The sequence below is a fragment of the Dendrobates tinctorius genome, unplaced genomic scaffold, assembly GCF_039654945.1.
Source record: "Dendrobates tinctorius isolate UK_male_01 unplaced genomic scaffold, ASM3965494v1 ptg000134l, whole genome shotgun sequence".
NCBI lineage: Eukaryota > Metazoa > Chordata > Amphibia > Anura > Dendrobatidae > Dendrobates > Dendrobates tinctorius.
This window is the reverse complement of record NW_027361802.1, coordinates 19143490-19168592: the sequence shown is the minus strand read 5'-3', so window position 1 is coordinate 19168592 and position 25103 is coordinate 19143490. Positions and strand designations below refer to the sequence as shown.

General features: G+C 42.9%; 1 protein-coding gene across 3 annotated transcripts in view; it reads right to left on the bottom strand.

Moving 5' to 3' along the window:
• The window catches only part of RORB (RAR related orphan receptor B), a 299661-nt gene that overhangs the window by 41021 nt on the left and 233537 nt on the right, over positions 1–25103 (bottom strand). For all 3 annotated transcript variants that reach the window (XM_073543755.1, XM_073543754.1, XM_073543756.1), the window contains one exon: positions 9383–9524. In XM_073543755.1, the coding sequence (XP_073399856.1) occupies positions 9383–9524 (142 nt within the window). The remainder of the gene's footprint in view (positions 1–9382; positions 9525–25103) is intronic.

Genomic DNA, 25103 nt, shown 5'->3' with positions numbered 1-25103 from the left:
AATATGTGACCGCTCTGTGCTGGCAAAGAATGATGTCGGGCACAACTGGCAGTTAGGTATCAACTACCTGCTTGTTAGCGTTTAGGCACATTTTTTTTTTTACAAAGTCCCACATATTCCCTTTATGGATCAAGGAATCTGCAGCAATTTTATCAGAATTGCTCAATTTAAGCTGCTAAATTTGAGTTTTTCACAATCCCATAATAAACATAGGTAAAAAAAAAGGAAAAAATATATACAGTATATATATTATACATACCTAGCCCTCACCTGTCCTGCCTCCTACCCCTGCTCTGGTCCGGTAGCCTTCTTCTGCCTGGATTTCAATGGCATCTTCAAAAATGCCCCAGGTGATGTCATGACTTATGTTGCCCCACAACATCATTATGCAAAGATGCCTTTAGGCTGTGTACTCACGTAAGCGTTTTTTTTCATGTTTTTTAAGCGCTTTTCCCAGCAAAAACGCATACAAAACGCTTACAAGAAGCCTCCCATTCTTTTTAATGAATTCCGCAATTTTTGTGCACATTGATGCGTTTTTTACCATGAAAAAAACGCATTGCGGTAAAAAACGCAGCATGTTCATTAATTTTGCAGAAAAATCTGCATTTCTAACTTTATTCTACGAGCAGGAAGATGCTCCTGTAAAAAATGCATAAAAAAAAAAAATCGTTCAAAAATCGTGCAAAAATCACGCAAAAAAATGCGCGTTTTTCCCGGGAAGGAGTCCGTTTTTTCTGCATACGTGGGTACATAGCCTTAAAGGGACTGCACCCATGACAGGACAAAAGATGTCAGGAGAGTAGTGCGTGTTTGCAGCAGGTAAGGATTCAGCCCCTTCCCAACCATCTTTAATCCATCAAAATGGTGGACTAAAGTAATCAGAAAATTGATTACGGTAAATTGCATTTGCCTCGAACTGATTTGTTCACCTTGTCTCCCATAGATAAGGCTACACTGTGGTCACAGTCCATGTTGGATGAATTCTTTAGTATAACTTTTAAGTGATGTCTAATTCACTCTCTTCTTTCAATTGGACGGCTGGATAACGTAGTGCTCATAGTAATAAATATAATTTGACATAGACAGCATGGTTTGACTAGTGGTCAGACAGGAAGAAAGCAGAACTTATGGTCTAACAGTCCAAATATATTGTTGTGAAAGACATTTTTTAAACCTAGTTGGAAGCAGCTCATGAACACTGTAAAATGGCTATTTTGCTTACGTTAAGTATCCCACTGTTTGCTTGTTTGCACAAATTGTTCTGAAAGCTTCGTCCATGAAGCATTGCGGGAGACGCAGTGATGAGGCAGTGATGTCTGTGGTGAAGAGACTAATTGTTCTTCTAATTCTTTGGCCTGAACAGGGATGTTTCAACACAACAAAGAGCAGAAGAGAGTGCCCTGCTATAAAGAGCTTGTTAAACTCACTCATTGTTCAGCTGCCAAATTCTAACCAGTATCTGATGTAATCAATAGACCAGACATGACAATGGTAACAGTCCTTTATTGAATGCTCCTTAGGGTCTGTCTGGAGCAATTGATCAACTGCTTTCTGTGAAAGAAAACATTTACATAAGATATTCATTTTTAATGGTTTCTTAGAGCTATTCTATTGCTTGGATAACTGTAAAATACATACACTCTAAACAATACAGTACTTAAGTGTTCTCTTTGGTTTCCTTGCACAGAAACAATAATAGAATTATTGGAAAATCAACATTTTTCATCTTATCTTCTCATGCACAAAAATCATAATAATTGGTTGATGTGTTATGTAAAGTCCGTTAAGAATAATAAGTCAAATATTCAATGGAGTCCGTTTTTTTTGCCAGTGCACCCAAATGATTTCCGAAACTCAACATGTCTGATCTTTTCGCCCCTAACATCAAGGGAACAGTCAGTAGGCCCCTCCTAATCAATGAGTGCAGAAGTGGACATCAACGGAAGTGGGCTCTTGCGCACCAACAATATATGGGGTCTTTCCAGTCCTATAGCTCCTGATAATGTGCAATTCTACCTACTGGGGGTGAAAGAGGGCCCTCTTACCTCTTGAGCCCATGTGAGGCTGCACATGTTGTACCAATGGTATGTGCCTACCACTTAATGAATGTTGCTCCCTTAGAAATTGATGGTTTTGATTTACAATAACCTAATGTGCATAGGGCTCATAAGCCTGAACCGTGAGATGGTCCCTAAATGAAATGAAGGGCATTAGGAAGAGAGTGACCTCTGATTTTTGTAGCTAGATTAGTGCAAGATTTTGTCAAGAGATTACAGACAGGATCACAGATAATCTAGAATGATAGTTTAATTTTTTTTGCCAATTTTATAATTTCTAAGTTTATTTTCAGCTATATAAATGCAATTAATGCAAGCTATGTAAATATAGTAATTGCTTTTCCCAATAAACAAGTCCTAATTAAGCCAATACCTCCTAACAACAAAACCAACCAACTTTGGTAAGACTGGCCAACTATCATATGTTTTTGAGGCTCTCAGACCCATAGTTTAAAGTTCATCAGATCAGTCAGCAGGATTTTCCACCCCAAACAATTTGTATGTTCGTGTAGACAAGTCCAGCAATACCTTTACATGACCAGTCTGTTCATCCAGTACTGAGAAATCAATGTTTGAAGTGATATGCAAATGACAATGTAGATCAAAATCCTCTGCCACTCCAGCTCTATTCCCCATACAGGACTATCTCCTCCTGCCTCACTGTTGACTCTTTAGGTGGCGCTAAGCAGGAAATAGAGCTGTAGTGACAAAGACCTCAGATCTAGAGTCTCATTTGCATATTAACAGAGGTACCGAATGACCATTTTAAGGTATTGCTGGAACTGTCTTGAACAACCACATATGCACTGTAGTGTGGCTAATGGTTGCATAGTCGATGGGAGGTATGTCTCGCAGAGATGGCTTGTCTCTGTGATGTAACCCGGAATGTTTTCTCTAGTGCACCTAAGCACTAATAGGTTCATTTATTGCACCTGGGACCGGGTTGTGGGTAGCTATGAGAAATGGGCTGGTCTGGTTACCCACACACCTCAACTCTGTGTGTGGTTAACAGCCTATATAATGAACGCTGTTGTTTGGCACATGGTCTGTAGGTTGGGAGGGAGAATGCCTCGTGTGTGTGTTTGGCTGCAGACTGAGCCTGAATACTATACGCTACCCCAGCCTGTGTGCCCACAGGTTTGGCAGAGCAGAGCCCTGCTTTGGACATTTTGGTATTCTGTTCGCCTGATCTGAAGGCTGTTTATTTTCTGTTTGGCTTCTGGGTTTATGAAGCAATAAACCCACATGAACTTTTAATGGACAAGCCTCCTGTCTTCCTCCTGTTGCACCCAAGTGAGTAAAACCTCTACAGCATATAAATAGTTTTATTGGTGAAATCATGGTCACGGTTTCCTGTTAAGGTTGAAAGGAGACAAGTCCATTTGGTTTAACCAATTAACCTAACAGGGTGATCCCGTGGAAAGCAAAACCGCATGAGCCAGATGCTAATTGCCCCATACTAGGGGAAAAATTCATTCCCTCTCAACTTCACTTATGGCCATTGGACTAGTCACCTGGATCAATGCCCCATCCCAGGATTTAGTCCACATAAACTATAATATCATATTTTTCAAGAAAGGCATTGAAACCCTCCTTATGATTCCAGGGAAAAAGATGAAGCAGGTGTGTTTTATTCAACATACTAGATACCTTTTCTTTTACAGGAGTTAAGCAGATACCAGAGGTATCTGGCAACAATTTTCTCATGTTCCCAATAGAGAAAATACTAATGCTTCCTGCACATGTATGGTGACATTGGGAGGAATAACTGTCAAATTAGCATTTGGTCAACAAATATAGAAAGCACGTTTTTTGGTCTGTAACTTTTCAAGGTTGTAATCGTGGAATCATGAGTTTGGTTTTTGTGGCAGCTTTTAATGCAGTTTTTTCAACTAAAGATGATAAAAGCACAAGATGTTTCCTTCCTGTGCTGTTTTTTGAGTTAAGAATTGTATTTTTTTAGGCATACATATACCGTGTATACTCGAGTATAAGCCAACCCGAGTATAAGCCGACCCCCCTAATTTTGCCACAAAAAAACTGGGAAAACTTATAGACTCGAGTATAAGCCTAGGGTGGAAAATGCAGCTGCTACTGGTGAAATTAAAAAATAAAAATAGATACTAATAAACGTAAAATTAATTGAGACATCAGTAGGTTAAATATTTTTGAATATCCATATTGAATCAGGAGCCCCACATAATGCTCCATGATAGCCCCAAAGAGATGCTCCATACAAAATACACCCCATATAATGCTGCACAAAGGTTAATAATGGCCCCATAAGATTCTCCATAGAATAATATGCCCCATATGCTGCTCCATAAAGGTTATGGCCCCATGAGATGTTCCATAGACTATGCCCCCATATGCTGCCCCCATAAGATGCTCCATAGATTATGCCCCCATATGCTGCCCCCATAAAAAGCTCTATAGATGATGGCCCCATAAGATGTTCCATAGATTATTCCCCCATATGCTGCCCCTATAAGATGCTCCATAGATTATGCCCCCATATGCTGCCCCCATAAGATGCTCCATAGATTATGCCCCCATAAGATGCTCCATAGATTATGCCCCCATATGCTGCCCCCATAAGATGCTCCATAGATTATGCCCCCATATGCTGCCCCCATAAAATGCTCTATAGATTATACCCCCATATGCTGCCCCCATAAAATGCTCCATAGATTATGCCCCCATATGCTGCCCCCATAAAATGCTTCATAGATTATGCCCCCATATGCTGCCCCCCATAAATTGCTCCATAGATTATGCCCCCATATGCTGCCCCATAAGATGCTCCATAGATTATGCCCCCATAAAATGCTCCATAGAGTATGCCCCCCATATGCTGCCACCATAAGATGCTCCATAGATTATGCCCCCATATGCTGCCCCCATAAGATGCTCCATAGATTATGCACCCCTGTGCTGCCCCCATAAAATGCTCCATATATTATGCCCCCATATGCTGCCCCCATAAAATGCTCCATAGATTATGCCCCCATATGCTGCCCCCATAAGATGTTCCATAGATTATGCCCCCATATGCTGCCCCCCATAAATTGCTCCATAGATTATGCCCCCATATGCTGCCCCCATAAGATGGATGCTCTATGGAGCATCTTATGGGGGCATAATCTATGGAGCATCTTATGCTCCATAGATTATGCCCCCATAAGATGCTCCATAGAGTATGCCCCCCATATGCTGCCACCATAAGATGCTCCATAGATTATGCCCCCATATGCTGCCCCATAAGATGCTCCATAGATTATGCCCCCTTGTGCTGCCCCCATAAGATGCTCCATAGATTATGCCCCCATAAGATCCTCCATAGATTATGCCCCCCATATGCTGCCCCATAAGATGCTCCATAGATTATGACCCCATATGTTGCCCCATAAGATGCTCCATAGATTATGCCCCCTTGTGCTGCCCCCATAAGATGCTCCATAGATTATGCCCCCATATGCTGCCCCCATAAGATGCTCCATAGATTATGCCCCCATAAGATGCTCCATAGATTATGCCCCCATATGCTGCCCCCATAAGATGCTCCATAGATTATGCCCCCATGTGCTGCCCACATAAGATGCTCCATAGATTGTGCCCCCATATGCTGCCCCCATAAGATGCTCCATACATTATGCCCCATGTGCTGCCACTGCTGCATTTAAAAATAAAAGAAATTACATACTCACCTCTCCGTTGCTGGGGGCCAGGTGTCGGTGTCACTGCTGGCACCTGAGATATTCATCTGTCCGGGGTCCATCGCTGCTTGCTGCTGTCTGGCATGTCATCTGTCGGTGATGTTCAGACTGCAGGGGGCGCAGCGCGCAATAACCACATCACCGTGCCCTCTGCTGTCTGAATGTCACTGACAGATGACGTGCCAGACAGCAGCAAGCAGCAATGGACCCGGACAGGTGAATATCGCTATACTTACCCATCCTGGCGCGGGTCTCTGCAGCCCCGTTCTCCCACGGTCTCCCTTCCTGCCTTCAGCGGTCACATGGTACCGTAGCTCATTAAACTTATGAATATGCGCATATTCATGAGTTTAATCAGCGGTACCATGTGACCGCTGAAGAAAGGAAAGGAGATTGCGTAGAAGCTGGGGGCTGCAGAGACCATGCCAGGACAGGTAAGCATGACCTGACACCCCAGCCCCCCTCCCCCTCCGACCCCCTGGTGTATGTGACTCGAATATAAGCTGAGAGGGGGACTTTCAGCCCAGAAAAATGGGCTGAAAATCTCGGCTTATATTTGAGTATATACGGTAATTTATTGTTTTGCTTGAATGTATTTTATTACTTTTTTTTTCTACTTGCCCACAGTAAAATTAAGGAATTGTTACATTGTTACATTCTAAGAGCAATACCAATACTTTTTTTTACCTTTTTTATCTGTTGATGTATCTGTGTAACTGTATGTTGTTGAAGATGCTTTTTGTTTTTGTTGTCTCCATTGACATGTCTGTGTGTCGGAGAAGCTGATTTTTTTTTACGTCGACATCTGTATATTGATGAATCTAGGTATTTTTTGCATTATCAGGAGAATTTTTAAGCTGTGTGCACACGCTGCGGTTTTTGCTGCGGTTCCGCTGCGGTTTTGGCCCTGCGGAACCGCAGCAGTTCCGCAGACATGGTACTTTACCATGTTAGCCTATGGGTTTTCAAAACCGCAGTGCTGACGCTGCGGTTTTTTTCCGTGCGGTTTTGCTGCGGTTTTTTTTCCGCAGCATGTCAATTGTTTGTGCGGTTTCCGCAGCGGTTTCACACCTTTAACATAGTAGAGGTGTGAAACCGTAGGGCAAAACCGCAGGCCAAAACGCAGCAAAACCGCGGGTCACTTTACCTGCGGTTTTACCTGCGTTTCCGCGCGGAAAAAACCGCAGCGGAATCCGCAACGTGTGCACATAGCCTTAGGCTCTGCCTATGGTCTCTGTAAGACCATTTAGAGCAGTGTTTCTCAACTCCAGTCTTCAAGACCCACCAACAAGTCATATTTTCAGGATTTCCTTAGTATTGCATAGGCTCTCTCTCCCATCACTTCACCTCTGCTTCTGACTCAGTGGGCGTGATGACGTCACTTCACCATGTGCCATGCTGTGCCAGCAGTGGAGCCGATTAGAGTGGAGCAGAGCAGCGTGGTGAACAAGGATTAGGGGTGAGTATTGTGTGAGTGTGTGTCTGCACTATACTGTGTGTTGGGAGGGAGCGGCATTATACTGTGTGTGTATGCATTACTGAGTGTGTGAGAGTGCGGGGGCTGCATTATACTGTGTGTGAGCTGCACTGTACTGTGTGTTGGGGAGGGAGCTGCACTGTACTTTGTGTTGGGGAGCTGCACGATGCTTTGTTTTGGTGGAGCTGCACTATATTTTGTGTTGAGGGAGCTGCACTATACTGTGTGTTGGGGGAGATGCACTATACTGTGTTGGGGGAGCTGCACTGTACTGTCTTGAGGGAGCTTCACTGTACTGTGTGTTCCAGAGAGCTGCACTGTACTATGTGTTGGGGAAGCTGCACTATACTGTGTTTTGGGGAGGGAGCTGCACTGTACTGTGTGTTGGGGGAGGGAGCTGCACTATGCTCTGTGTTGGGGAGGGAGCTACTCTATACTTTGTGTTGGGGAGCCGCAGTGTAGTGTGTGGGGGAGCGGCACTATACTGTGTGTTGGGAGGGAGCTTCATTGTACTGTGTGTTGGGGGAGCTGCACTGTACTGTGTGTTAGGGAGCTGCACTATACTGTGTGTTGGGAGCTGCACTGTACTATGTGTTGGGGGAGCTGCACTGTACTATGTGTTGGGGGAGCTGCACTGTACTGTGTGTTGGGAGGGAGCTTCACTTTACTGTGTGCTTGGGGGAGCTGCACTGTACTATGTGTTGGGGGAGCTGCACTATACTGTGTGTTGGGAGGGAGCTTCATTGTACTGTGGGTTGGGGGAGCTGCACTGTACTGTGTGTTGGGGAGCTGCACTGTACTGTGTGTTGGGGGAGCTGCACTATACTGTGTGTCGGGAGCTGCACTGTACTATGTGTTGGGGGAGCTGCACTGTACTATGTGTTGGGGGAGCTGCACTGTACTGTGTGTTGGGAGGGAGCTTCACTTTACTGTGTGCTTGGGGGAGCTGCACTGTACTGTGTGTTGGGGAGCTGCACTATACTGTGTGTTGGGAGGGAGCTTCATTGTACTGTGTGTTGGGGGAGCTGCACTGTACTGTGTGTTGGGGGAGCTGCACTGTACTGTGTGTTGGGGAGCTGCACTATACTGTGTGTTCGGGCAGCTGCACTATACTGTGTGTGGGGGAGCTGCACTAAAATGTGTGTGTGTAGCTGCAGTATACTCTGAGGGGGGCTGCAGTATGCTCTGGGGGGGCTGCAGTGTACTCTGAGGGGGATGCAGTGTACTCTATGAGCGGGGTTGCAGTATACTCTATGAGGGGAGTTGCCGTATACTCTATGAGGGGGGATGCATTATACTCTGAGGGGACTGCATTATACTGTGTGTGGGGACTGCAGTATACTCTGTGGGGCTGCAGTATACTCTGAGGGGGGCTGCAGTATACTTTGAGGGGGTTGGAGAATACTCTATGAAGGGGGCTGCAGTATACCCTGAGGGGACTGCATTTTACTGTGTATATGAAGCTGCAGTATAATCTACGAGGAGGGCTGCAGTATACCCTGAGGAGGGGTTGCATTATACTCTATCAAGAACCATGGGGAGTGCATTATACTGTATGGGAAGTGCATTATACTGTTTCGAGGACTATTTGTCCCCAACATTCTTCCTCAGCTGGTGTAAAGAAACTCGGGAACAGCTGTCTAACAACTTCAACGCAGTAGATCACGCTCGTTTAACGGCCTGAACTCTGCACCTGTAAATACCGCCGAAATGTTTGTCTGATGTGGAATATGTGAGCATTTGGGGCCCCACTTTAAACTTTTGTGCAGGGCCCCACTTTCTCTAAAACCAGCCCTGAACGTTCTAAATGATCTCTGATCTTGGCCATTGTAAACTGTACAGCCCGTGCTGTAGTTGGACGTCACTATGCAGGAATGGGTTAAAACTTTCACTTAGTAAAAAACGATTTGCTTAAACAAAGCTTCAGGAAAGACTTAAGACTTTCCAATTCTCAGCTCCCTTTTGATAATCCAACCTGCACAGAGAGGTTGTTTGACCTTCAGAGACATCATAATTCCAATTCTGTGCTTCATAGAAGAAATATGGCTCCTTCTTTGCTCCCTTTGCATCTTTGCTGCATCAGATGAGAGTTTCAAAAGCATAGAGTTTTATAAAGGCGGTTGACTTACCGTCTCGAGACATTCCCAGGGCAAGACACTTCTGCAGTCTACAGTGTTGGCAGCGATTTCTATTTGTTCTGTCAATTAAACAGTTCCTCTGCCTTGGGCAGGAGTAAGAGGCATTGTTTTGTTGACTCCTTCTGAAGAATCCCTGAAACAAGTAAGATATAATAAAGGATCAGCTTGTTATTCATGTTCATTAGAGGGACTGTAATGAAAGATTGCCTCGGTATTAAAACAAAACATGACTTGTATATGATTTGTTCTCTTGCTGGGTAACATTTTTTGTTTACACGACTCATAATAAGATGTCATCTAACCTCAAACTAAGACAGATAAACCGAAGCGCGGACTAAAACTTATCTAGTGATTAAACTCTAACAAAGATGCAGAGAAATTCTGGATGACATATCCGTACAGCCCCTGGCAAATTAAGTGACAGACAATACTTTTTGCAATTTTTTGGGTGTGATACACAGGGCAATGCTGTTCTTTTGGAATCATGGTGACAGTTTGCTAGTCTTACACCTGTGTACACAATGTATTGTTTTTTCATTTTCTTCTTAAATGTAAAGTTAAGCATGTTTCTAAAATAGTCATAATTAAAACTTGTTCTACTATTCCAGCTGCTGCACAGTGTCCATCAGTTCTCTCTGCTCTAAGCTCTCCCTTATCTCAGTGTTAGAGGTAGCAGGTCGGCTCCTTTTGGCGATCTGGATTATTTGATTCTGCTCAGTAAAAAGAGACAGCTCTTTTAGATCCCAAACTATGTGTTCATCTGCAATTAAACAGAGGATCTGTCACTCGGTTTTTGCCAACTAATATAAGAGCAGCATAATGTAAAGACAGAGACCCCGAGTCCAGTGATGTGTCACTTTCTGGGCTATTTGTTGTAGTCAAAAAAAAATCAGCAGGACTAATAAATGTTATGCCATAGAGTCATGAGTTCCTGTCCCCACAACCAGCTGCCAAGTTGTCCTCCATATTCATGAAATCTATATAACCCCGCCTCCACCACGGATAGACAGCTTTCTGCCTATGCACAGTGTACACAGAAAGCTGTCAATCACTGGTGTGAAGACAAGTAGAAAAAAAAAATAGCTTCTGGCAACAATCCATAAAAATATGAAAATCCTTTATTAAAGACACTTTAAAATTCCAAAAATTCCATGGCACATGGCACATTGCAAAGGGACAGGGAACAGCATGGCGACGCGTTTCGAATGCAAAGTGTTCTTCCTCAAGGCCACTGGTCACTGGTGTGGCCGGGGTTATACAGAGCTCAGCATTCAGATAACTGGCAGATCTGCATCACATAAATCAGTAATTTTATCAAAACCGGTGCAAGCAGTCCAGTAAGTGATAGATACTGCAGTCAGGATCTTTGCCCCTACATCATACTGCTCTCAAATGAGATAGTAAAAATCTGGAGACAAATTCACTTTAACGTAAAAACCCCAAGGTTTTGACTGCATTGGCATGGTATGGTCTATATCAGAGCCCAAACACAGTCATTATAACCCCCAGTAAGAACCATTCCGAAAGTTCAAGTGTCTCTCACTGGAGTGCTGGCTCAAATCGTTCACAGTAGGGAGTTGGCTCTTTGTGCCAGATGAGTCCTGTATGTACACAAAGCTCCACTGCATGGAGAGGGGAGAAAGTATGTCAGAGAGGGCAGAAAAAGCAGATTGCAGGAAAGGAGGAAAGTACAAAAGGACATAAATTAAGGATATAATCTGCACTGATATATCAGCAGTGAAGACAGCAGCAACCTGAATACACACATCTCACATCCAGGTTATAGTACTGTGATTAGGCTGCACACTGCATATCCAGATGGTGGGGAGGTGTGCAAAAATAAATGTAGGAATGAACATTGTAGACTGAGATTTTATTAACTAAAGATAATCAGTAACAAATGTAAAAATCTTTTTTTCCATGTGCCTGTAGCTGTTAACTAAGGTTCCTATAAATGGAATAGTTATGGAAACGGAGTCTGTTAGACCTCTTTGACACTTCAGTCTTTTGACGTCAGTCGAAATCCGCCCTTTTTTGAAAAAAATGGATGTTTTTTTTAGCGGAATCCGTTTTTTTCTCATAGGCCGGAGTCACACTACATTGAGATACGGCCGAGTCTCGCAGGTTAAAACCAAGCTCTGGCACCGGCACTCCGGAGCGGAGCGTGCAGCTCCATGTATTGCTGTGCGGCTGCACGCTCCGCTCCGAAGTGCCGGCGCCAGAGCTTGGTTTTAACCTGCGAGACTCGGCCGTATCTTGCTGTGTGTGATCCCAGCCATAAAGTTGCATTAGGGACGGATTGCAACGGATGGCAGTCAATTGCATCCGTCATTTGACGGATCCGTCGGAATTTCATCGTCCGTCGTCTGGATACAACACACATAGTAACGTTTTTTGTCTGCGTTGAAAAGACGGATGGTGACGGATCCGTCGCCGTCTGTTGTCTGCTATAATGGACTCCTATGGGCGGCGGATCCGTCACCATCCGTCACATGATGGAATATAGTGAAGGATTCCGTTTTTTAAACTGAGCATGCCCGGAAGATTTTCCATTCATTTAATTTAACCCCAAAAGCCATTCTGGCACAGAAAAATTCTCTCTCTCTCTGGAATCCTACTCCTTTAAATTACAAAATCTGCAGCTTCAACGGATCTCGACGGATCCGTCAAAAAAGCGGATCCGGTGCATCAGTTTTTTGCCAATCTTCACAGGATCCGTTTTTTCACACTTTGACAGATTTTGACTGACGACAAAAGAGTGAAGTGTGAAAGAGGCCTAAGGCAGCGCATAGAAGCCATATGGCTCCCTGATAAGGAGTAACACGGCCTCAGGGTACTGCCTTATAGGCAGAATACCTTGTGGTCATACCACATCTAATGGAACATGACGTCAGACAGGAACATCTCTGAATGCTTCCGTATAAAGACAGAGGCATATGGACCTGCAGTAAAGGGTTTGTGTATCTCTATGGGAGCCTTCATATGGCCATATCACCGAGACCAGAATGTGCTCCAGCCTTTCCATGTATTCAGATCAATAAGCATTGTATTATAATGGGAATGTTCATTATTCAAACCACAATGAAGATAATAAGATTTCAACTCAATACTGAAAAGAGATATGATACCTATATACACAGGGTAGATGGTAAATGCCTGACCACGTAAGTACCAGCTGATGAGGCATCCCAATGGTGACTAGAGCGGGGGTCCAGGACCCTCTGATGTGGCACTCAAGCATGTGTGCTGCTACATGTAAGATCTTTGGCATTGATGAAGTATACTGGGCCCCCCAGCGATCACACATTTATCACCTACCCTGCTAAAAGATACACGTCCATTGTGAGCATTCTCCTTCCATTTATTTCAAATTCCCCATATAGCGCCCACATAATCTGCAGCCCAGTACAGAAACTGCCATCACTTACACCAGTCATATTTGCAATTTTTCATGTAACATGTGTAACATTCACAACATGCTATGGTTACCACAACTATACTATACACACTGCTGCTAGTGATAAAATATACCAAAAAGTAATTCATTTGTTTGGGATGTGTTACATTCACAGGTATATTTTTAATCAGGTTTTGTAAATTCCTTAGTGAGATATTCAACGAATGGATTACACCTTGAACAGATACATCACCAAGCTAGCATGTATAAAAATCACATGAAACATCTCACCTAGATGCCCAGGGAGCCACAGAGTAACGGGGTCACACTAACCGACGCAAAATACGGTCAGTATTTTACATGCGTAATACGGATGACAGACCCCTAAACAGTGCTCCGTATGTCATCCGTAATCAAGGTGTGGTCGCGTATATTACGCATGTAAGCATCCGTATGTAATCCGTATGGCGAGATTTTCTCGCAGGCTTGCAAAATGGACATATAATGGAGCCCTATGACAGGGTTTCTAACAGAAACCAAAGAATAGATTTAGACACATAGAATACATATATATATATATATATATGTATTCTATGTGTCTATATCTATTCTTTCGTTTCTTTATTAAAACTCTCAGTGTGAGTTTACTGTATAGCGCACTGAATTGCCGGCTTTGGTAAAAGACACCGGGTGCGTATTTCTCGCAAGTCACATGTGTGGTCCGTGTGTAATCCGTATTTTTTGCGCACCCATAGACTTGCATTGGTGTATTACGGCCGTAGTACGCTGACAATCGCAGCATGCTGCGATTGTCACGGACCGTAGAATACAGATGAGAAATATACAGCTGGTGCGAGGGACCCCATAGAGAATCATTGGTCCGTGTCTAATGCGTGCTTTTAGCGCCTCTCACTCGGCCGTATTCCTCGCCAGTGTGACCCCGGCCTAATGGGACCACATTGCGCTGACATCATGTCGACAGTGCTGCAGACAATCAGTGAGCTCAGGCAGGGCCGCTGGATCCGAGGAGGGGGAGTAAAGCACTCTTTGTTTTTTTAAAAACAGAGGTTTTTAGAAACTGTAAAACCCCTTTAAGTAAAGATGTTCTAAAGGGTAAATAATTGACAAGTTTAGGTACTAAACCAGGAAGTCTGATAATCGTAGAAACCAGTTTGCGCTTAGTTCACACTGTCATCAGAGGGGTCTTGCAGTACTTTTATACTGATGACATATCCCTAGGATAAGTGATCAACATTAGATCAGCAGGGGTCCGACACCGGGCTCGCCCATCGGTCATCTGTTATCACCTCCAGTTGCCAGATGTAAGTGGTGTATGGAGATGGCAGAGCACAGGTCCATAGACCTCTCAGTGGCCACTTCTGCATAACATTGTGCCAAAACTGCAGTGCTCTATTCTACACGGTTTACTCTGGCCACCATCGAAGGTGATAACAGCTGCTTGTTAGGAATGCCAGGGATCTTACCAATCCATTGATTCCATTATTATAAAAGTACTGCACACCACTTTTAAAAGGATATTCCTATCCCTCAAAGCGCATGCACAATGCACAGCAGTGCGGCTGCATAGAAAGAAATGCAGCCGCACACTCCAGTCTCGAGTGGCGGCGGCAGTGTCGGGTATTGATGCAAGAGACTCGCGCGGGTTTCTCGCATTACACTCGCAAATGTGACCCTGACCTAACACTGAAATAATAATGTGGTTACTTCATTCTCAGGATCATGCTGCCCCCAGAGGTCGTACTTTCATGGATCATAAGAAGTGGCATAACCTTGTGCGATGGCACGGTGGCTCAGTCGTATGTTCTCATGTGGGTTTCTTCCAGGTTCTCTGTTTTCCTCCCACATCCTAAAGACATACTGAAAGGGAATCTAGATTGTGAGCCCCATTGGGGAGAGCAATGATGATGTCTGTAAAGTGCTGTGGAGTGAATGGCTTTATAAAGTGACCCAGACCAAACATTCCATTAAAAAATCAATTTATCGATCATTTCTTATCCATAAAACCCATTAACACTGGAATGTGCTCATCATATGTGTTCATATGTTATAATAAACACATCGTAGCCCTGAGTTTACCGTGTACGGCAGAAAAAGCCCCCGGTGATCAATAATCCTGCCAACAGAGGGCTGATCACTGTTGGTAACAATAACATTGCTTTATGGGAACTACATTATCGGTGACTTTACCGCAGGGAATGGAAGAAGTGTAGTGTGGACGGAAGCAGGAATCGTAGAGGAGTTATAGTTTTTTAATGAACTTCTTAACAAAGTTTATACGTTGAACTTGTTTCTGCTTTAAGGTCTGTTCTATCTGCTGTAGCTGAGAATGGTAGCCTCATTAACCATGACCCAGTACAGTAAAATACCTAAGTACCACCTAGTATCTCACCCAATAAACCAGACAAAAACTGTGATATCACAGCAGCTTCCCAACCTATCCTAAATCTCTCCACTGGAGGAGAACATTTCCACGCCATTATGCCACCATCATATATTCTCCGTCCACATGGTGATATGTGGAATCCTCCCATTTATAACTGTTGTAACGGTGTTACATTTCCTCTAGCTTTTTCTTGTTTGTTTCTAAAGCCATTTTACAGATTGCTTCTTAATACGCCATCAGTTTAAGTGCTACTACTTGTTTTCCCTCTCTCCCAATTACAAGGCTTTGCTTGTTAGCTTTAATACTTTATGTCGCTGTCATTAGAAGGAGTTTACTTCAGAAAAGTGTGTCATTGACTTTTATTGTGAGGGCGCCGTGGCTCTGCTGGAGCAGCCTACAGCACATAGCTTTGTGAAGGGTAAGTAAGGCTATGTTTTGTACTAAATATTACATGATTTAGGCAATTGAGTAGTGATACGAAAAGAGCAAACAGAGAATGCACAGAGGTAGGAACTATTGAGAGTCCTCAACCAGCCTAAACCAAGTCCTCAAAAAACTGCCCTAGATTGTGTGAAAAGCGACAGAAGGCTAATTACTTATCAAGTTTACATCAGAAATAATTCAGAAAAATATAGCTTAAAAGGGAGAGTGCAAAGTGGAACAGTGGAAATTAAGAAATTAAAGAAGACTGGGTATCTCTTGACACTTATTTGTTCCAGACAGATAACATTCCTAGACAATTTTTAAGAACTTTTTTCAGTGTTATTTGTCCTGGAAATGCATGACTAAATTGACAACTGAGTGTTAAAGAGGTTCTCCTGGCAACATATTTTATTATGTAGTATATGGTGTAGTTAGAATAATATACTGATTGCCATCTTACCAGTTTTCAGCATGGCTCACGTTCCCTTCTGAGTGATATCAGTCTAGCTGGATCACACAGGTGTTTCTGTGTGGCTTGGAAGTCACTTTCACAATGTGAACCTGTGGATGGGCTTACATTGATGGAACTAGCGTCGCCACACACAGCAGTTCCCGTGTAAGTCGGCAAAAGAGCAGAGCTCAAGTGACACAGAAGAGGACCAGAGCGACGGAAACAAGGGAAGACAGTGATTGGTAAGTATTTGAATAAACCTACAATACAGGGACATTGGAAACCATGGTAGACAGTGATTGGTAAATATTTTAATATACCTACAATACAGGGATGTTGGAAGCCAGGGTAGATAGTGATTGGTATTTTAACCCCTTTCTGACATATTACATACTATCCCGTCCATGTGATCTGGGCCCGTATGACCATGGATGGGATAGTACATCATGCCCTTTAATGCGACACTGCAACGTAAGTCACAGTGATCACATTAAAATTTGGATGCCATCTTACCATAGGGAAGATGGTGTCCTCATCCCAGGGCCTGTCTCCGCCCACCTGGCCTCCCGATTGCTGTGATTGGCTGTTCAATTCTGAACAGTCAATCGCAGCCGTTCTCATTGTTTCAGCCAATCAGATTGGCTGAAACATTGAGGTCCCAGGCTAGGATCAAGTACCGATGTACTCAATCCTAGGCCGGGTACCGGCGAAAAGCCCCCAGATTGGCGCGATCGACGATCACATCAATCACACTAATCGCAGGGCACAGCAGCTTGGATTGGTGCTGTAATAGCCTCCACAGTCCCTGCTGAAGAAAAAGAAAAAAGACAGAAAAAAGAAGAGAGACTACATCTGTAAGTGTTGATCCATGATCCTTGCCCGATCTCTCTTCATCCACCACAATCCCCCCTTCCCTTTCCCCCTCTTTTTATCCCCCTCCACTCCTCTTTGTGCCGCCTCCGTGCGCACATTTAGCAGCCGCCGAGCATTGATTGGTGACGCAGTTCACCAATCAAAACTCGTGCTCGCTTATTTTTTCACCCCCCTTGCGCCACCCCGTGTGAAACAGATCACTTATCAGAGCTAGGGCCTGTTGTTTTAGACTGTTCTTTTCACAGGCATTTTTTTCCTCCTTATTTGCTTTTTTCTTTTAGCTTTTTCTTTTCAGAATAGTTTGAACCAATCACTATCTCCTCCACACATACACATAGTTATCAATAAAATACACCAAAGCACCATATTCACAAAAAAAATCCCATTCATCACGTTCGTTCCAACAGCACTATTCATTGGAGGAGGCATGTGCTTTCCTTGCCTCCGCTAATGATAGAGAGGGAAAGGATCCCACATTTCTATACTTTTTTGATTCTTACTCCTCATCCTCTTCCTATTCCTCCTCCTCATTTTCCTCCTCGGGTCCTGTGGAACTGCCACACAGGTGCCCCAGGACAGAAGATAAGGCAGCGCCCACCATTCCCGAAGCTCAGCCAGCGCACCCCGTTGCGGACCCCGTATGGACCTCACCCCCCAAAAATTAGGAGCCACTGATTTCTGATTTTGTGGCAGAATCATGAATCAAGTTTGGTACCACCAGCTTCACAGATATAGACTTTTTCAAAGTCTTTTTATCTGAGGATTTTGTTAACCTCATGGTGGAACAAAGTAATTTGTACGCTCTTCAAGTTTTGGAACTAAACCCCCATTCATCATTTTATAACTGGTCTCCTGTAGACGCAGTTAAAATGATGCAGCTTTGGGGCCTGGTCCTTCACATGGGGATCCTGAAGAAGCAATATTGAAGCGATGATATTTCATATAACACTACAGTGTTCCGAATGGTCATGGCCCGGACTCGTTTTGAGGCCATCCACAAATTCCTGAATTATACCAATAATGCACAGTGCCCTGCATGAGATGACCCCAACTTTGACTGTCTGTTCAAAGTTCAGACGTTTATCGAACACTTCAACAAAAAATTTGCTGAAGTGTACATGCCTCAAAGGGACATCTGCATGGATGAGTCCTTAGTCCATTTTAAGGGAGGGCGCAGAGTCCGTCAGTACCTGCCCAGCAAGAGGGCCAGGTACAGAATAAAACTCTACAAACTGTGTGAGATTACCTCAGGGTACACCCACAGGTTTAGCGTTTACGAAGGAAAGGACACAAGGATTGAACCCCCAGAGTGTCCCCCTGTCCTGTGAGTGAGTGGGAAAATTGTGTGGGATTTGGTGCACGACTGCTGGATAAAGGTTATCACCTCTACACCGATAACTTTTATATCAGCATCCCACTCTAAAATTCCCTCTCTGCATGAGGTACCGCAGCCGAAAAAATCTGAGAGGCCTCCCAAAAAAGCTTCTTGGGCAGATGCTCAGAAAGGTTGAGAGCAGAGCTCAATGTAGCGACCACCTGCTGCTGGTCAAGTACAAGGACAAGAAGGATGTCTTTCTCTCGACTACCATCCACGGTGATGGCAGCGCCCTCAGCACTAAACAAATAACTGGACTGTGTACTGGGGTACAACAAAAACATGGGGGTCTTTGATCTCTCCAATCAACTCCTCCAACCGTAGAAGTCTTTGAGAAAGACTAAGGTGTGGTACAAAAAGCTGTCCATGCACATCGTACAAATGGCAATGCTCAGTGCTTTCCTGCTGTCACGATGTGCATGCCACACAGATACTTCATACCTTCAGTTCCAGGAGGTAGTGGTAAAGGCCCTGATATTTGGCACTCAGGAAGGAGCGGGCCCCAGTACTTCAGGAACTGAAAGTGCTCATATCGTACCAGGTCAGCATTTTCCGGGGGTGGTCCCGCCAACTGAAAGAAAAGGTAAGCTGCAAAAAAGGCACCGAGTGTGTTACAAAAGGGAATAAGTAAGGACTCCATTTATCAGTGCGACACCTGCCCCAAAATACCTGGCCTGTGTATGAAAGATTGCTTCAGATTGTACCACACCTCCATGCACTACTAATTTACTTAGATTTACAGGAAATAGTTGATTAGTTCCAAAAAGGGGGCATGGTTAGATAAGTTCTTTGGGGGGTCTAGTTTACAAAATGATGTCACTTGTGTTTTTTTTATTTTACTGTTTAGGCACATCGGGGCACTGCAAATGGATCATGACATCCGCAGACCATTCCATCAACATCTGCATTCCAAAATGTCACTACTTCCCTTTCGAGCCCCAAAGTGTACCTAAACAGTAGTTTTCTCCCACATGTGGGGTATCAGCGTACTCAGGACAAATTGGACAACAACTTTTGTGGTCCAATTTCTCCTGTTACCCTTGGGAAAATAAAAAAATTGGGGACTAAAAAATCATTTTTGTGGAAATTTTTTTTTTCATGCCCAGGTTTATAAACTTCATAGAATCACTTGGATGTTCAAAGTGCTCACTACACATCTAGATAAGTTACTTAGGGGAACAATATCCACTGATACATATTAATGCATAGCAAAAAACAATTAATTATTCCACGGACAAAAAGTCACCAAGGACACTCCAGCAACAATAAATTCTACACAAAAACGGAGTCATTACGTCCAAAAATTGTAAAAATATCACAAAGATTTTATTTAAATATCCACATGAATAACAAACTAATGTAGTAGACAGACTCAGAGACACAAAGCATAATTCAAAAGCTCATATGTGAAGGACACAAAAAACACTATTGTAACAGCATGGGTACAAGCAAACAGTCCTCAAAGGGATTAATATGTAAATAAAGAGAATGACACCCTAACACATACATCACAGAAAGTGCATAGTGCATATAAAGTGCTTAGAGAGGTATACCTAGTGAAATGCTAAATAGCCTTTGAAAAATTGTCACTCTCATATGCATACCCATTATAAAGACCCCAGTAAGGAAACGATGATGTCCGATCTCAATTCCAGCCAATTTTAGTTTGAAAAAATCAAACGGTGCTCCTTCCCTTCTGAGCCCTGTCATGCGTCCAAACAGTAATTTCCCCCCCCACATATGGGGTATCAGCGTACTCAGGACAAATTAGACAACAACTTTTGGGGTCCAATCTCTCCTGTTATCCTTGTGAAAATAAAAAATTGAGGGCAAAAAGATGATTTTCGTGAAAAAAAATATGATTTTTTATTTTTACGGCTCTACGTTATAAACTTCTGTGAAGCACTTGGGGATTCAAAGTGCTCACCACACATCTAGATAAGTTCCTTAGGGGGTCTAATATCCATAATGAGGTCACATGTGGGGAGTTTCCACTGTTAAGGCACATCAGGGGCTCGCCAAACGCGACATGGCGTCCGATCTCAATTCCAGCTAATTTTAGTTTGAAAAAGTCAAACGGCGCTCCTTCCCTTCCAAGCCTTGCCTTGCGCCCAAACAGTGGTCCCTCCCCCACATATGGGGTATCAGCGTACTCAGAACAAATTGCACTTTAACTTTTGGGGTCAATTTTCTCCTTTTACCCTTGGGAAAATAAAAAAAATTGTTGCTTTAAGATCATTTTTGTGACTAAAAAGTTAAATGTTCATTTTTTCCTTCCACTTTGCTTCTGCTCTTATGAAACACCTGAAGGGTTAATAAACTTCTTGAATGTGGTTTTGATCAGCTTGAGGGGTGCAAAAGGAGTCAGGCAGAGACTTCTATTACCACGATAGGAGAACGTACACTGTGAAAAGTAAAAAATGTACACGTATGTACAAATAGATGAATAAATGGCAATAGCTGTAATGATGCAGATTTCTAGTAACATCATCATCATCTCTCGATCAGCAAATTACTGCTGACTGCACATAGTACAGGATATATAGAAAAGGTACATATTACCACAGCGTTATTTTTAAATTAGTACTATTTTCTCCTTGGAATCAAGCTACGACAGTAATCCTACTGAAGAACACTATGATCAGCCTCTCCCAGGCCAGAATTTTGGAATAATATACAAAAATGCTCAGAAAATAGTGAAAATGGAGAATTTAGGGCCTTTATAAAAGACGCATCACTTTTTATGCTAAGTTGAACAAAACTGTCATACTTCTCTTATGCCGGACTTGTCACCCATTTCTCTTGTCAACCTAAGCTTTCGTTAAGTTTTAATATAATTCCCATACTTATCTGCACTTTAATCTCACCAAAGGCAATTTTCTAAAAATGCTGCCCACACTTCTCACATAACCATCAGCCTTTAATCTTACAAAATCTTTAATCTTACAAATACAAGTTTTACAATCTAATTTAATAGCAAAATAACCATTTTATTCTACCCTGGATTCATGTGCATTTTACTAAATGGAGAATCAGATATAACGGCAGTATTATCGCCCTTTACGTAACTGCCGGCAGTCGTAGGTGGACTTTGTAGTCTGAAGAGAGGACAAGTTACTCATCATTGTGTCCACATTAATACTGAAGGTCAGGTTTGTTAATGGCCAGTAATTGTGGGATTATTTGTCTCATTAATAGCCCATTCACAATGCTATGATGCACCAGCTGTTTTTGGTATTGGTAAGTGCAATGGATCCGGTCTGAAAAATGAAGGTGAACAATAAAATGCTAAAAACACGATACCCCCACCCGAAGCAGCCCCCTTATATACAGTCATATGTAAAAGTTTGGGCACCCCTATTAATGTTAACCTTTTTTCTTTATAACAATTTTGGTTTTTGCAACAGGTATTTCAGTTTCATATATCTAATAACTGATGGACTCAGTTATATTTCTGTATTCAAATGAGGTTTATTGTACTAACAGAAAATGTGCAATCTGCATTTAAACAAAATTTGACCGGTGCAAAAGTATGGGCACCCTTATCACTTTCTTGATTTGAACACTCCTAACTACTTTTTACTGACTTCCTGAAGCACTAAATTGGTTTTGTAACCTCATTGAGCTTTGAACTTCATAGCCAGGTGTATCAAATCATGAGAAAAGGTATTTAAGGTGGCCACTTGCAAGTAGTTCTCCTATTTGATTCTCCTATGAAGAGTGGCATCATGGGCTCCTCAAAACAACTCTCAAATGATCTGAAAACAAAGATTATTCAACATAGCTTTTCAGGGGAAGGATACAAAAAGTTGTCTCAGAGATTTAACCTGTCAGTTTCCACTGTGAGGAACATAGTAAGGAAATGGAATAACACAGGTACAGTTCTTGTTAAGCCCAGAAGTGGCAGGCCAAGAAAAATATCAGAAAGGCAGAGAAGAAGAAAGGTGAGAACAGTCAAGGACAATCCACAGACCACCTCCAAAGACCTTCAGCATCATCTTGCTGCAGATGGTGTCACTGTGCATCGGTCAACAATACAGCGCACTTTGCACAAGGAGAAGCTGTATGGGAGAGTGATGCGAAAGAAGCCGTTTCTGCAAGCACGCCACAAACAGAGTCGCCTGAGGTATGCAAAAGCACATTTGGACAAGCCAGATACATTTTGGAAGAAGGTCCTGTGGACTGATGAAACAAATATTGAGTTGTTTGGTCATACAAAAAGGCGTTATGCATGCGCTGTATTGTTGACCGATGCACAGTGACACCATCTGCAGCAAGATGATGCTGCAGGTCTTTGGAGGTGGTCTGTGGATTGTCCTTGACTGTTCTCACCATTCTTCTTCTCTGCCTTTCTGATATTTTTCTTGGCCTGCCACTTCTGGGCTTAACAAGAACTGTACCTGTGTTCTTCCATTTCCTTACTATGTTCCTCACAGTGGAAACTAACAGGATAAATCTCTGAGACAACTTTTTGTATCCTTCCCCTGAAAAGCTATGTTGAATAATCTTTGTTTTCAGATCATTTGAGAGTTGTTTTGAGGAGCCCATGATGCCACTCTTCATAGGAGAATCAAATAGGAGAACTACTTGCAAGTGGCCACTTTAAATACCTTTTCTCATGATTTGATACACCTGGGTATGAAGTTCAAAGCTCAATGAGGTTACAAAACCAATTTAGTGCTTCAGGAAGTCAGAAAAAGTAGTTAGGAGTGTTCAAATCAAGAAAATGATAAGGGTGCCCATACTTTTGCACCGGTCAAATTTTGTTTAAATGCAGATTGCACATTTTCTGTTAGTACAATAAACCTCATTTGAATACAGAAATATAACTGAGTCCATCAGTTATTAGATATATGAAACTGAAATAGCGGTTGCAAAAACCAAAATTGTTATAAAGAAAAAAGGTTAACATTAATAGGGGTGCCCAAACTTTTACATATGACTGTATTTGGTGCATGTCGGCCTGCAGTCCATGAAGGAGCAGATAAAGAAGTCTTCAAAAAGCATGTGCCTGTTCTATAATTCATTTTACGCAATTATACAATTGGAACACGTTAAATAAGAGACTGCATGTCTTGCACAACTCTGCATCGATGTCTGTTACCTCCAAGAGCAATCTAATCTCAGGTTCGGCTTAATTTTGCTCTCGTTTTTTCAGGAGCTACATAAGAGGTGCACAAAGTTTACATAATCTGATAGATGGAGAAGCTGGTCTGACCTACTTCTTGCTAACCTTCTCTTCTAAAGCGTGCTCAGGAGCACGGATGTTCCTGACAAAACACACATTAACCAAACAGAATTTTGCAGACTGAAATGTTCATGTAGAATTAATGGACTTTTCTTATCGTTGTCATTAGGTTTGTTACTGATAAGTCCTTGTTTTGATTGAAAATTAATTTTGCTGCAAACAAATACATACAAATTACTGCGTTTCAGCACAATCTAAAATGCAGTACATTAAGTATAAACATCCATCATACAAAGCACAAGAGCATAGCATACTGTACGGGATACCCTAATATATAACATCAAAAATAACATCAAATCCAACAACATTTATAAGCCCTCATTGTCCTAACTCTTGACAACAGCCACTCTTGTATAGTGAGTTGGCAGAATTATGAGAGCAGAGTTAATTAAAGGGTTTGCAATGTGACACAGCGAAACTCAGCTGTACTGCCCTTCTTCCCCCATGGAGTAGCAGGAGAAGGAAGCTGAAAGTTATCAGTAATGACACTAAGGTCTGCTTTGCTCACTACAACTTGCAATTGCACAGAAGTGAGCTCAGGGATGTTTGAGATCACATGCCTCACACAGGAGAAAAACCCTGTTTTAACCTGTAGTGGGGGCATGTTCTTCATTCTACTGAATATTACCGTCTGTTAATGATTGGTCAGACTCAAACAGGGAGAAGTACACACCTTCAGTGAAAAATGTCTGCTAATGCCCACTTGGACTAAAAGAAAATGATCTTATTATGAACCTATGCATGTGAGCACTGGCAACTGTGCCATTTAAATGCTGCTGTCAGAGATTGATAGTGGCATCTAAATGGTTAAAAGCAGCAGGCTGAGCTCATCTCCAGGCATGGCTGTGTAGGGAAGGTGACCTGACGGATGGACGGACTTGTCAGAATAGAGAGAGGAAGGTTTGCACAGTTTAGACAGGTATCAGTTATTACAGTGGGGAAACAGCTAGGAAAGTGTAGTGGACGTGCAGTACCTTGGGTTGATCATTAGAGGGCAGGGAGGAGTGTGAGCATAGGACTTGACATCAGCTTAGGGCTTAAGAAACCGTTGGTCATGGGGGGCAGAGTTAGAGGGAACCGGGAAAGATATAAATTTGACAGGAGGATTCCACAAAGTTACAGTCCCCAGGGGGAGTTCAAGTGATAGGAAGACTACGACAGTTGGTGCACTGTGAGGAAAACCTAACCAGGGGACTGAGGAGAGAGAAAGTTAGGGGGGTGGTCATGACATGAAGTACCGCAATACAGATGAGGCCCCGGGGGCAAGCACACCGAATTAAAGATGACAACCGACTAGTAGAATTGCTGTTGGTGTACAGGCCTAAGGCGACCACAGTGACTGAGCTGTCAGGAGTGTTGTGGAGTTGAAAAAGGGATGGTGCGTATAATCACGTCTCTGGTGAAAAGTACGGTGTGTGTGTAACAGGGCCTGAAAACGGAGGGCCGAGAAAAGGGATTGCGGTGTATCGTGAGGACCGTCAGTCGGACAGCGGAGAATAAACTTGTACCTGTTGTACCCGAAACCTGCCTCCATCTTTTGT